This window comes from Pipistrellus hanaki (assembly GCF_964339955.1).
Source record: "Pipistrellus hanaki genome assembly, chromosome: 9".
Taxonomy (NCBI): Eukaryota; Metazoa; Chordata; class Mammalia; order Chiroptera; family Vespertilionidae; genus Pipistrellus; species Pipistrellus hanaki.
The window spans coordinates 66,282,484-66,294,431 of NC_140511.1; the positions used below are offsets into that span (position 1 = coordinate 66,282,484).

General features: G+C 56.3%; 1 protein-coding gene and 1 long non-coding RNA gene across 3 annotated transcripts; both read left to right on the plus strand.

The window, feature by feature from the left end:
* Positions 1-445: 445 nt before the first annotated feature.
* On the plus strand, positions 446-11,751 carry RAPSN (receptor associated protein of the synapse). 2 transcript variants are annotated; one of them, XM_084896029.1, is made up of 8 exons: positions 446-838; positions 1,380-1,718; positions 7,490-7,648; positions 8,150-8,248; positions 8,322-8,444; positions 8,903-8,956; positions 10,107-10,306; positions 11,470-11,751. In XM_084896029.1, the coding sequence occupies exons 1-8, from the start codon at positions 647-649 to the stop codon at positions 11,540-11,542; spliced, it is 1,239 nt and encodes a 412-aa protein (XP_084752155.1). In that variant the 5' UTR covers positions 446-646; the 3' UTR covers positions 11,543-11,751. The 2 variants fall into 2 exon arrangements, with proteins under 2 accessions (XP_084752155.1, XP_084752156.1); XM_084896030.1 differs by having other exon boundaries at positions 462-838; positions 7,523-7,648.
* Positions 5,290-6,788, plus strand: LOC311628647. Its single transcript, XR_014796041.1, has 2 exons — positions 5,290-5,384; positions 6,735-6,788. It is a non-coding gene; the product is annotated as an uncharacterized lncRNA (long non-coding RNA).
* Positions 11,752-11,948: the final 197 nt, after the last annotated feature.

Sequence of the window (11,948 nt, forward strand, 5' to 3'; positions counted from 1 at the left end):
CTGCCTGGGACGCCCTGTGCGCGGGGGTGTGTCCGCCTCTGGCTCCCCTCGTGTCCCAGAGGAGGGTACGGAGGCCCAGAGAGGTCGGCGGCTGGGCTGGGGCTAGATGTTGGGCGTGGTGTGGGCAGGCTCATGTGGGTACGAGATCTTGGTGCCCGGGAGAGAGCACAGGGGCAAACCCGGGGGAGGCTGTGCCCGGGCTCACTCCTGCGTCCTCCCCGCTCCCTGGAGGCGGCTCCTGGCGAGGCTGCAGGAGGGCCTGCCCGCCGGGAGGTCAGGGCCAGTGTCCGAGGCGCCAGAGAGACACCCCGGGGCACCCCGGGGCTGTCCCCGGGGCAGGTGCCCGAATCCCCGGGAAGCCACCTCCCCGCTTGGGGGCGGGGGCCACCGCGGCCGCGTGACCTTGCGGCTGACATTCCTCGGCGGCCACGTGGCCCCAACTGGCAGCGACAGCTGCGGACGGGGCCAGACCAGCTTTGTTCCCAGAGCCGCACCGTTCTCCATCGGGCCCTGCCCGCTCCCGCCTGGAGCGGCTCTCCTGCCCGGCCCGGAGGGCGGCTGGCGGCAGGGTGGTGGGTCCCCCGCCATGAGTGCCTAGAGGCAGGGAGCCGCCGAGGTCCGCCCGGGGGGGCGCGGGGCTCCGGGGATGGGGCAGGACCAGACCAAGCAGCAGATCGAGAAGGGGCTTCAGCTGTACCAGTCCAACCAGACGGAGAAGGCGCTGCAGGTGTGGACGAAGCTGCTGGAGAAGAGCTCGGACCTGGTGGGGCGCTTCCGTGTGCTGGGCTGCCTGGTCACGGCCCACTCGGAGATGGGCCGCTACAAGGAGATGCTGAAGGTGGGCGCGCCCTGCCCTGGTGTGGGGGTGGGTGGGCAGAGCTGGCTCCTCAGGCCCCCCTGGGCCCCACAGGCTAGCCGCCGAGGATTGGGGGGAGGCTCTGAACCCACATCGGAGGCCTGGGTCTTGGATGCTGCGTCTTGGCTTGGGCTCTGGGCCTGTGGCTTTGAGCTGCAGGGGTTGGGCCTCTCCAGCCGGGAGTCTAGGTCCCAGCCTTCCCTGTTGGGGTTTGAGCCTGAGTCTGCGGGGGGCTGGCTCCTCCAGGTTGGAGGCTGGGGCTGAGTGGGTGGGTGGTGGGGCTGGAGATCCAGGCTGGGGCAGGAAAGGCGGGGCTCTGGGTCTGCGCTTGGGAGCTGGAGGCTCCGGCTGAGGCTCCGGTCCGTGCCCGTGGCCCGTGGCCCGTGGCCCGTGGCCCGTGGCGGGGAGCAGGGAGTGCCCGAGGCTGGCGTGGCAGCTCTGGCTCCGAGGCTTCGGGCTGTGAGGCTTGGCGGGCGCAGGCTGACGGCCAATGCCCCCCCACCACACCCCCACCCCGTGGCAGTTTGCCGTGGTGCAGATCGACACGGCGCGGGAGCTGGAGGACGCAGACTTCCTGCTGGAGAGCTACCTGAACCTGGCGCGCAGCAACGAGAAGCTGTGCGAGTTCCACAAGACCATCTCCTACTGCAAGACCTGCCTCGGCCTGCCCGGCACCAGGGCGGGCACCCAGCTCGGCGGCCAGGTCAGCCTGAGCATGGGCAACGCCTTCCTGGGCCTCAGCCTCTTCCAGAAGGCCCTGGAGAGCTTCGAGAAGGCCCTGCGCTACGCCCACAACAACGACGACACCATGCTGGAGTGCCGCGTCTGCTGCAGCCTGGGCAGCTTCTACGCCCAGGTCAAGGTGGGCCGGGGCCGGGGCCGGGGCCGGGGCCGGGGCCGGGGGAGGGCAGCGGCCGGCTCAGGCTCCCCTGGCATTGCCTCGCTCAGTCCTCCCGTTTAGGTAGGGATAAGGTGGACGGGAGTCCGTGAGGGGTGACCCTTACCCAGGAAGGGAAAGACTGGGGTCAGGAAGGGCAGAGCCGGAAATCAGCCCTTGGTCTGTCTGACTCTCTGGGGGAATGGGCGGCTCCTGGGTGAGGAGGGGCCATGAAACGGCCCTGCCACGCACTTGCTGTGTGAGCCTGGGCACGGCCTTCTCCTCTCTGATCCTTGGTAGGTATCCTATATAATCCTATATAATAAAAGGCCAATATGCAAATCGCTATGACATGCACTGACCACCAGGGGTCAGACACACAGAGGGAGCGCTGCTCAGCCAGAAGCCCTGAGCCTGGCTCACAGTTGATGAGCACAGGGGCGGTGGTGGGAGCCTCTCCCTCCTCCGATGCAGCGCTAAGGATGCCCAACTGCTGTCTGGGCACCCCCAAGGGCTCCTGGACTGCGAGGGGGCACAGGCCAGGCTGAGGCACCCCACCCCCAGTGCATGAATTTTGTGCACTGGGCCTCTAGTATCTGTTTAATGAGGGAGAGCAAGGATTCAATCATCATATATTTATTGGGCATTTACTGAATCCCAGGCACCGTTGGCCTGTGGAGCAGCAGTGACAGCCATAGCCAGGTCCCTGGCCCCATGAAGCTTGCCCTCTAGTTGCGGGGAGAAAGAAGATAAAAAACAAAACAAAAAAACAATGAGTAAGTAAACCGCACAGCATGCTAGAAAGTGCTTCTTAGGACGAAGGGAAGCAGAGAAAGGGGTAAGCGATGCTGCAATTTCAAACAATTGGGTGTTGCAAGACTCGTAGAGGTGGTGTTGATGACTTGAAGGAGATGAGGGTGTGAGCCATGCAGAAACCTGGGAGAGAGTGGAAAAGGTGGAACAGCTGAGGCAAAGCTCTGCCCCGGAATTGGGGGAGCATACCTGGCCTGTTCTAGGCAGGACGGAGGCCAGGAAGGGGAGAAGGAGAGAGGAGGTGGGGTCAGAGGGGGAGGGGAGGCGGGAAGGCAGACTGTGAATGAACTGATGGGACCAGTGACCGCCGGCTTCTGGTCCTGAGCAGCTGCCGCGCTTGGCCCAGGGCAGATGCTAACGCCTGGCACATATCGATGCTCAGTAAATCACAGGGTCGGCGAGTGTGCGGATAGTTCAGAGCTGGCTTGTGAGGAAATGAGGAGAGTCGTCCAGGATGACACTGAGGATTTCGTTTTCAGCAACTGGATGGACAGGGAAGCCAACCAATGAGGTGCAATAGGATTGGAGAGGACTAAGGGTGTTTTCAAACCTTTCTTTATTATGAAGAAAATTAACTCCACAGGGAAGTCAAGAGAATGATGTAATGAATTTCCATATATCCACTTAGATTTAACAATTATTAATATTTGGCCTTATTTATTTTACCTATGTTTTCTATTTTCATTTGAAATGTTTATTTTAAAAAATATTTTTAATTGACTTCAGAGAGGAAGGGAGAGGGAAAAAGAGATAGAAACATCAACGATGAGAATCACCGGTTGCTTCCTATACACCCCCTACTGGGGATCGAGCATGCCACCCAGTCATGTACCCTGACCGGGAATCGAACCACGACCTCCTAGTTCACAGGTTAGCCATGCCGGCTGGCTAAAAAACTTCAATGACAGTTGACGTTTAATATTATATCAGTTTCGGGTGTACAGTATTTACATACCTTACGAAGGGATCCCCGCCAAAAGTCTAGTACCCACCTGGCACCATATATAGTTATTACAGTATTATTGACTATATTCCCGGATCTGTGATTTACATTCCTGTGTTTTATAACTGCTAATTTGTACTTCTTAATCCCTGCAGTGTCATGATATAAAATTATAGACATCATGATATTTTTACCCCAAAGAAGTGTAGTATGCATCTGGGGCGGACATTTTCTTATCTAAGGACACTTTCATACATAATCACAAAACTACGGCCACACACACCATCACGAGCAACTTCATTTATCTTACATGTCTGTGCTTTTCCCGAAAAGACGCCTGTGCCCGCGGCTCCTTTGAATCGGAATAGAGAGTCACACCTGGCAGTGGCCAGTGTGTCTCTTCAGTCCCTTTTGGTAGAAAATTCCTCCCCTCCCCTTTTATTTCCCACCATTTATTGAAGAAGCCAGATTGTCTGCCTTGTAGAATGTTCCGTCTCATTGCTTCCTCAAGGAGCCGTGTAATGGTTCCCTTATCTCCTCTCCTCCCTGTGAACCGCGATTGGAACAAGAACAAGGGTGTGGAGAGAGGTCGGGGGCCCGCGGTGAGACTGTCGCACGAGCAATGCTGTCGGCCACGTCAGAAACCGTCAGACCCACACAGAGTTTCTGTGAGCTTGTTTGAGCCAAACTGTTGACAATCGCCGGGAAGCAAACCATCCAGGGATTGAGATAATGCTCTGGAGAATGGCCGTTTTGCACCCGATTTTATACGTTACAGTCAAAAGAGGAGACATATGTAGGCCACCTGGTGGCAGGTGAGGGAGGCGGGAGGAAGCAGAGGGGAAGCGGGTAAAAAGCAAGATTGCAGACTTGTACCCGATGGGACAGGATCGTGAACAGTCAGCAGTGACCTCCATAACGAGGCGGGGGCTGTGGGCTCCGCGGAGTGGTGCGGGAGCTCTGAGGGGTCCGGGGAAAGAAAGGTTACTCTGACATTCCATGGTCGTTATCGTCGTAGATGCAAAAAGACAATAGACAGGCTCAGGTAAGGTCAAGATGGACCTTTGTCTGGGAAGATGCTGGCCTAGGACGGGACTGCCCACTCGAAACAATTTAGTTTAAACGCTTTCATTTCAGGCCATCCTCGGGGGGTGTTTTAGGTCTCAGTTCGTGAGGCCACACAGGCCTCCCCTGCGCTTGTGGGGGTTAGGATGTGGCTCCTTTGCATCCACACTGTTCTTTTTTTTTTTTTTTTTTAAATATATTTTATTTATTTTTTTACAGAGAGGAGTGGAGAAGGAGAGGGATAGAGAGTTAGAAACATCAATGAGAGAGAAACATGGATCAGCTGCCTCCTGCACACCTCCTAGTGGGGATGTGCCCGAAACCAAGGTACATGACCCTGACCGGAATCGAACCTGGGACCCTTCAGTCTGCAAGCCGACGCTCTACCACAGAGACAGACTGGTCAGGGCCACACCGTGTTCTTCCTGTTACATCACATCGGGAGGCTGAGAGAGTGACCACCTGATTCTCCGTTTCAGGGCTTGTGTTTTTCCTTTCATGGCTCCCGGGAACATTCAGTCCTGCCGGGACATTCCCTGTCATGGCTTTAGCAGCCGCTGATGTTTGCTGCCTGGATCAACGCGCTCATTTTCACTCCAATGAAACGGCTGTTTCCCGGGACTCTTACTCCTGCTGCGATTGTTAGCTGAGGATTTTCTAAGTGGGAGACCTTTCCCGCATCTGCTGGGACCAGGTGGTTACTTTGAAACACGGTTCCTGAAGGAAGGGCAGAACGAGTACTTTTTCCTCCTTTCGTTCCCACCTTCCAGAGTAAGGAGTGGAGGGACGGCTGCCTTCAGGGCTCACCCTGACAGGGTTGCTTTGCTTCCGTTGGGAGCATCGTGATGAAATCGTGGATTTCCTTTAGAGTCAGGGGTCTTCGGTCGGTTGCAATCATTGTTCTTTCTGACGTCCCTGTTACCTTCACTCTGGCCCGAGGAATTCCTGTCAGCAAGCGCCTGTGTCCTCGGATGAGATGGTTTAGTCTTGGAAAGCGTTTTTGCTTTCTGGCACAGGAAACGGTCCCAGGCTCCCTTTCTATATTCCTTGCCTCAGATCTGGGATCAGCCAACTTCTTGGGGTTCTCTTTAATAGAAAACGGTATTTAAAGGCAGAACGCGGGCTCTCGGGGTGCTCTGGCTCCTGGGCTGTCATCGCCGCTGAAGCTTTTCATTGCCAGGGTGCCCTCCAGCGATGCTTCCAGTCCAAGGCTAATGTTTCCGGGTTTTCCTCAACTTGTTTTAAACTCGATTCTCGCTGCTCTTAGACTAAAAATCTTGGTTTCTAACAACACAATTAAATATTTACTTTATCCTACAAAATATATAAAATAGTTTCGACAACAGTACCAATGTTACTTAAAAAAAAAAAACTGAAGGAAATTTAAGATTTCTTTGCTTTTTAAAAAAATATATATTTTATTGATTTTTTACAGAGAGGAAGGGAGAGAGATAGAGAGCTAGAAACGTCGATGAGAAACATCGACCAGCTGCCTCTTGCACACCCCCTACTGGGGATGTGCCCGCAACCAGCGTACACGCCCCCGACCGGAATCGAACCTGGGACCTTTCAGTCCGCAGACCGACGCTCTACCATTGAGCCAAACCGGCTTCGACTGCTTTTTTTTAAATTTTTTTTTTTGTTTCTATAATACATCCCATTATGGATGAACTGTCCAAGTATATGTTGTAAGTTCATTTGAAAATTTTTTTTTCTCTGCAGTTATACTAATGTAGTATAATACAATATAATGTTTTATGATGCAACTGTATTATATAGCATTACCTGGTATGTTTTATATATATAGCACTATTTTATATATGTATAACATTAATTTTATTTATTATAACAATCTATAATATATACAAAAGCCTAAGTGACGGTCCGACCGTCCTGCCGTCCGACCAGTAGCTATGACGCGCACTGACCACCAGCTGGAGTCCTGGTGCACGGATTTGTGCACGAGTGGGGCCCCTCGGCTTGGCCTTCGGGGATCAGTGGACCTCCACACGGCTGCAGCCCGGTCTTACCCGCCGGCTCATCGGCTCCAGCCCACACAGCACAAAGCAGTGCCCGGTGGGGTTGATGGATAAGCTGCTGAACGGAGCGCCTCTCTGATTTTTCTTGTTTTCCAAACTGAGGGAGGCGAGGCTGTCAGCTCCTCCTGGGCAGGCAGAAAGGCCGTTTGGAGTCTGAGGAGAAAGGAGGGATGAGAGGACGATTTCATTGCCTCAGTCCCCACGTTTCCTTCTTCAGTGAGTCAGTCACGGAGCCCACAGGGAGCAGCTGCTGCTGGGTCCCGGGGGCAACCTCAGGGGTGCGGGGGTAGGATGCCAGGCCGCCCACCCTTCTGTGCGTCTCTGCAGCGGAGGGGCCACCAGGGGCTGGGTGAGGAGAGAAGCCAGCTGGATTTTCTTGCCTTCTCATTCATTCATTCATTCATTCATTCAACAACTATATATTTTTAAAAATATTTTTATTGATTTCAGAGAGGAAGGGAGAGGGAGACATAGAAACATCAATGATGAGAGAGAATCATTGATTGGCTGCCTTCCACACGCCCCCTACTGGGGATTGAGCCTGCAACCCAGGCATGGGCCCTTGACCAGAATCCTAACCCAGGACCCTTCAGTCCATAGTCCGATGCTCTATCCACTGGGCCAAACCGGCTAGGGCCATTCAACAGACATTTATTGTGCATCTACTAAGTGCCAGGAACCGAGCAGTGGGTTATAATCCAGCATCAGCAAACCGGGTGCCCATCGCCGTGTCCATGGAGCCCACCCCTTCGCCCTGGCGGTTGCCCCTGCCTGGGTCACTCATCCCCTGGATCCCAGAAAGGATGAAGGAACACCCCAGAGAAGCCAGGGCCTGCAGCCTTCAGTGTGGGGGCAGCTCCTGACACCCTGCCCCACCCCTCCCTGTGTCCCCGCAGGACTACGAGAAAGCTCTGTTCTTCCCCTGCAAGGCCGCCGAGCTCGTCAACGACTACGGCAAAGGCTGGAGCCTCAAGTACCGGGCCATGAGCCAGTACCACATGGCCGTGGCCTACCGCCTGCTGGGCCACCTGGGCAGCGCCATGGAGTGCTGTGAGGTGGGGCAGCTGGGAGGCGGGCAGGAGGGGGAGCGGGCCAGGGTCTGGGGCCCAGAGCGGGCGGGTCTCCTCCTTCCACATCAGCCCACAATGCCTTGCTCCGGAGCCAGCCTTTCTCTAGCTGAGCCCTGAGGGATGCATGTTTCTCCCGTCCCCAACCTCACTCCTTCCAGTCCATTCTCAGGGGAGGGGGCTTCCCTGTGGCCCCCCCAACCCTCCCATCTTCTTTAAGTTGGAAGAGAGCCATCTCTGAAGTTCCACCGACCCGGGTTCAAATCCCAGCTCTGCCCCTTTACTAGCCAGGTGGCTGGATGGGGTCCCTTCTGCTCTCTGAGCCTCGGTTTCCACGTTGCTGGGTGCTATGAGGCCCCACTGGTTGGGTGTGTGGGGCCTGAGAGCCAGGATCGGTGTGTGGGGCTCTGAGGATGTTGGGGATCCCTGGGTGCCCTGGTGGGTGGTGGGGGCGGACGAGCAGCCCTGAGCGCCCGGCCGCCCTCACAGGAGTCGATGAAGATCGCCCTGCAGCACGGGGACCGGCCGCTGCAGGCCCTCTGCCTGCTCTGCTTTGCGGACATCCACCGGAGCCGTGGGGACCTGGAGGTGAGGCCGCTGGGAGGCGGGGCCGGGGGTGCAGGCCTGGCCCAGCCTGACCCCATCCCGCCCGGCTGTGCAGACAGCCTTCCCCAGGTACGACTCCGCCATGAGCATCATGACCGAGATCGGCAACCGCCTGGGGCAGGTGCAGGTGCTGCTGGGTGTGGCCAAATGCTGGGTGGCCCGGAAGGCACCGGACAAGGTGAGGTTTCAGCCCCGGTCCTACAGCCCCCGGCTCTCCCCGGCTCCCGGCCAACAACCTCTGCGTCTGGGCCTCCGAGGACTTCACACACGTTATCTCACACCAGCTTCCCCCCGTTTCCCAGGCTCAGAGAAGGCCTGTGCATGGCCCAGGCACCCAGCTAAGCTAGTACAGGGCCAGAGCTGGGTTTGGATTCAGAATACCTAAACTGCTTCCCGTGCTTGCACAGCACCCCGCCTGACGGAAATATTCCCTCTGTACCCGAGGGAACTGAAGCAGGAGGCGGCACCACAGAGCTCTTGCAGCTGCACCCCAGCCTCTTCCTGCCGCCTTCACACCCAGGGCGGCTGCCCAGCCCTGTCCCCCTCCCCACGCCCACCTCTCCCTACCCCCTCCCTGCCTCTGAGCCACGGCCTCAGCCAGACAACGCTGTCCTCAGCACAGTGCTTTCCTTCCAGGCTCTGGATGCCATCGAGAGAGCCCAGGACCTGGCCGAGGAGGTGGGCAACAAGGTCAGACCTGCTTCCGGCCCCTGGGGCTGGAGTCCGGAGCCCCAGGTGGGATTGTGGGGGGGCGGGGTGGAGAGGGCCCCCTGAGTCCGCTCACACCCTGCACCCTTCCTAATCTCCGGGAGTTGCCCCAGCCATCCCCAGACCCCGGCTGCGTCTCTTCCACCCAGAGAGCGCTTCGAAGGGCTGGGCTCACAGTTCAGAGGGGAGCAGGATTCCTCAGAACTTTTTAAAAATATATGTTTTATTGATTTTTTTTTTTTTAGAGAGAGGAAGGGGGAGGGATAGAGAGTCAGAAACATTGATGAGTGAGAAACACCAATCAGCTGCCTCCTGTACACACCCAACTGGGGATGTGCCCGCAACCAAGGTACATGCCCTTGACCGGAATCGAACCTGGGACCCTTGAGTCCGCAGGCTGACGCTCCATCCACTGAGCCAAACCTGTTAGGGCCCTCAGAGCTTTCTTGGTGGTCATCAAAACTCCTAACAGTGGCCTCCACTCACTGAGAGACGGGCTCTTGTAGATATCGCTTCCAGTCCTCGCTGTCTCTCTGCAAAGCTGGGTACCGTGAGCCCCATTTTACAGATGAGAAAGGCGAGGCCCCTGGGAGTGATCAAGAGCTCATGATCTGGTAACGGGCCTGTCTGCACTGCCTGGACACGTGGCCTCTCTAAATTCAGTAATTGTATCCAAACCTTTAAACAGGGAAAACACGTTCAGTGTTTCTCAAAACCTTCTGAAAGATGTGCGTTTTTCTGAGAATTGGCAACAGTCCCAAAATGAGCATCTTGGTCTGATCAGAAATGCTAACAAGTTGTTGTGTATATTTAAGAAGAACAGGAAAACAAAATTGTGGAGTCAATGCAACAGGTTTGGTCAATACAACCCTTCAAAAACACGGGGTCCCAGCTGGTTCTAGGGGTGAAGACTCCTGACCTCACCACCCCCTCATTCTGCACGAGGGGAAACCGAGGCCCAGAGAGGGCCCATCAGCCAGGCAGGAAGGTGCCCAGGACGGGGCCCCGTGCGGCCTGACTGCAGTGACCCCTCCGGGACAGCTCCTTGGGCTGGGCAAGGGGAGGCGGGCGGCGGCTCACCAGCACTGACCTGGTCTCTCCCCTCCGCCTGCACTCCGCCCCGCGGGCCCAGCTGAGCCAGCTGAAGCTGCACTGTCTGAGCGAGGCCATCTACCGCGGCAAGGGGCTGCAGCGGGAGCTGCGCGCCCACGTCGTGCGCTTCCACGAGTGCGTGGAGGAGACGGAGCTCTACTGCGGCCTGTGCGGGGAGTCCATCGGCGAGAGGAACAGCCGGCTTCAGGCCCTGCCCTGCTCCCACATCTTCCACCTCCGGTGAGGCTCCCGCGGGCCGGGGGAGGGGCGCGTGGGCCCCTGCGGGGTGCGCTAGGATCTAATCACAACAGGGATCCTCACAGCAGACATTTATTTATTTATTTTATATATATATATATATATATATATATATATATATATATATATGTTTTTATATTTTACTGATTTTGTACAGAGAGGAAGGGAGAGAGATAGAGAGTTAGAAACATCGATGAGAGAGAGTCATCGATCAGCTGCCTCCTGCACAACCCCTACTGGGGATGTGCCCGCAACCAAGGTACATGCCCTTGACCGGAATCGAACCCGGGACCCTTCAGTCTCCAAGCCGACGCTCTATCCATTGAGCCAAACTGGTCTCAGCAATTTATTTAATATATTTTATTGATTTTATATAGAGAGGAATTGAGAGGGATAGAGAGTTAGAAACGTCAATGAGAGAGAAACATCGACCAGCTGCCTCTTGCACACCCCCCACCGGGGATGTGCCCGCAACCAATGTACCTTGACCGGAATCGAACCCGGGACCTTTCAGTCCGTAGACCGACGGTCTATCCACTGAGCCAAACCGGTTTCGGCTCACAGCAGACATTTACACCGTGCTTTCTGCGTCCCAGGCATTCCTAAAAGCTTCCCATAGGTGAACTCATTGAATCCTCCCAGCAGCCCTACGAGGTGGTCATTTTTTTTATTTATTAATATATTTTATTGATTTTTCCATAGAGAGGAAGAGAGAGGGATAGAGAGCTAGAAACGTCGGTTGAGAGAGAAACATCGACCAGCTGCCTCCTGCACACCCCATACTGGGAATGTGCCCGCAACCAAGGTACATGCCCTTGACCGGAATCGAACCTGGGACCTTTGAGTCCATAGGCTGACGACGCTCTATCCACTGAGCCAAACCGGTTTCGGCCAAGGTGGTCATTCTTGCGATCATTCTCTCCAAAGAGAGTTCCTAGAGGCCTCTGAAAGGCCATGGCGTTCACACACCTGGAAGCGACTCCTGCCAGGCCAGGGCAGTGGGCAAGCAGAGCTGCGGGCAGGGAGTTGGGGGCCATCCTCTTCCCTTGGCACCTTCCGCGCCCTGCAGAGGGGAGGAGAGACGGGCCCCGGCCTGGGGCGGAAGGACGGGCGCGGTGAGTGGACGGAGCCCTTTGCCTCCCAAGGTGCCTGCAGAACAACGGGACCCGGAGCTGCCCCAACTGCCGCCGCTCCTCCATGAAGCCTGGCTTTGTGTGACATCGTCGGCATCCACGCCACCTCCCCGCTGCTCCTCCACCCCTGACTGGCCATGTTTTGGACACTTGTTTACTCCTGGAGCAACCACCAGGCCTCCTGGGCCTCCACCAGGGTCTGAGGCTGCCGACGGCTGCTCCTCAAGGCCCCACTGCCACCGCCCACCTCTTTGTACTTTGTTCTTTATAGAAAAATAAACTGTTTGTACGTGGTCCCAGTGATTCTGACCTTCCCTGCCCGTGTGAGCTTCCTCAGACACGAGCGTCCCTCCCTCCGCACAAATGTGTGAGTGTCTCCAGCTGCCCTTCCAGGTTCTTGGGGTGCCAATGAGCCCGAGACAAAGCTCTCTGCGGGGAGGGGCTGCTGGCATGCAGGGAGGATGCAATAGGCAGTAATGATAATAAGCAAC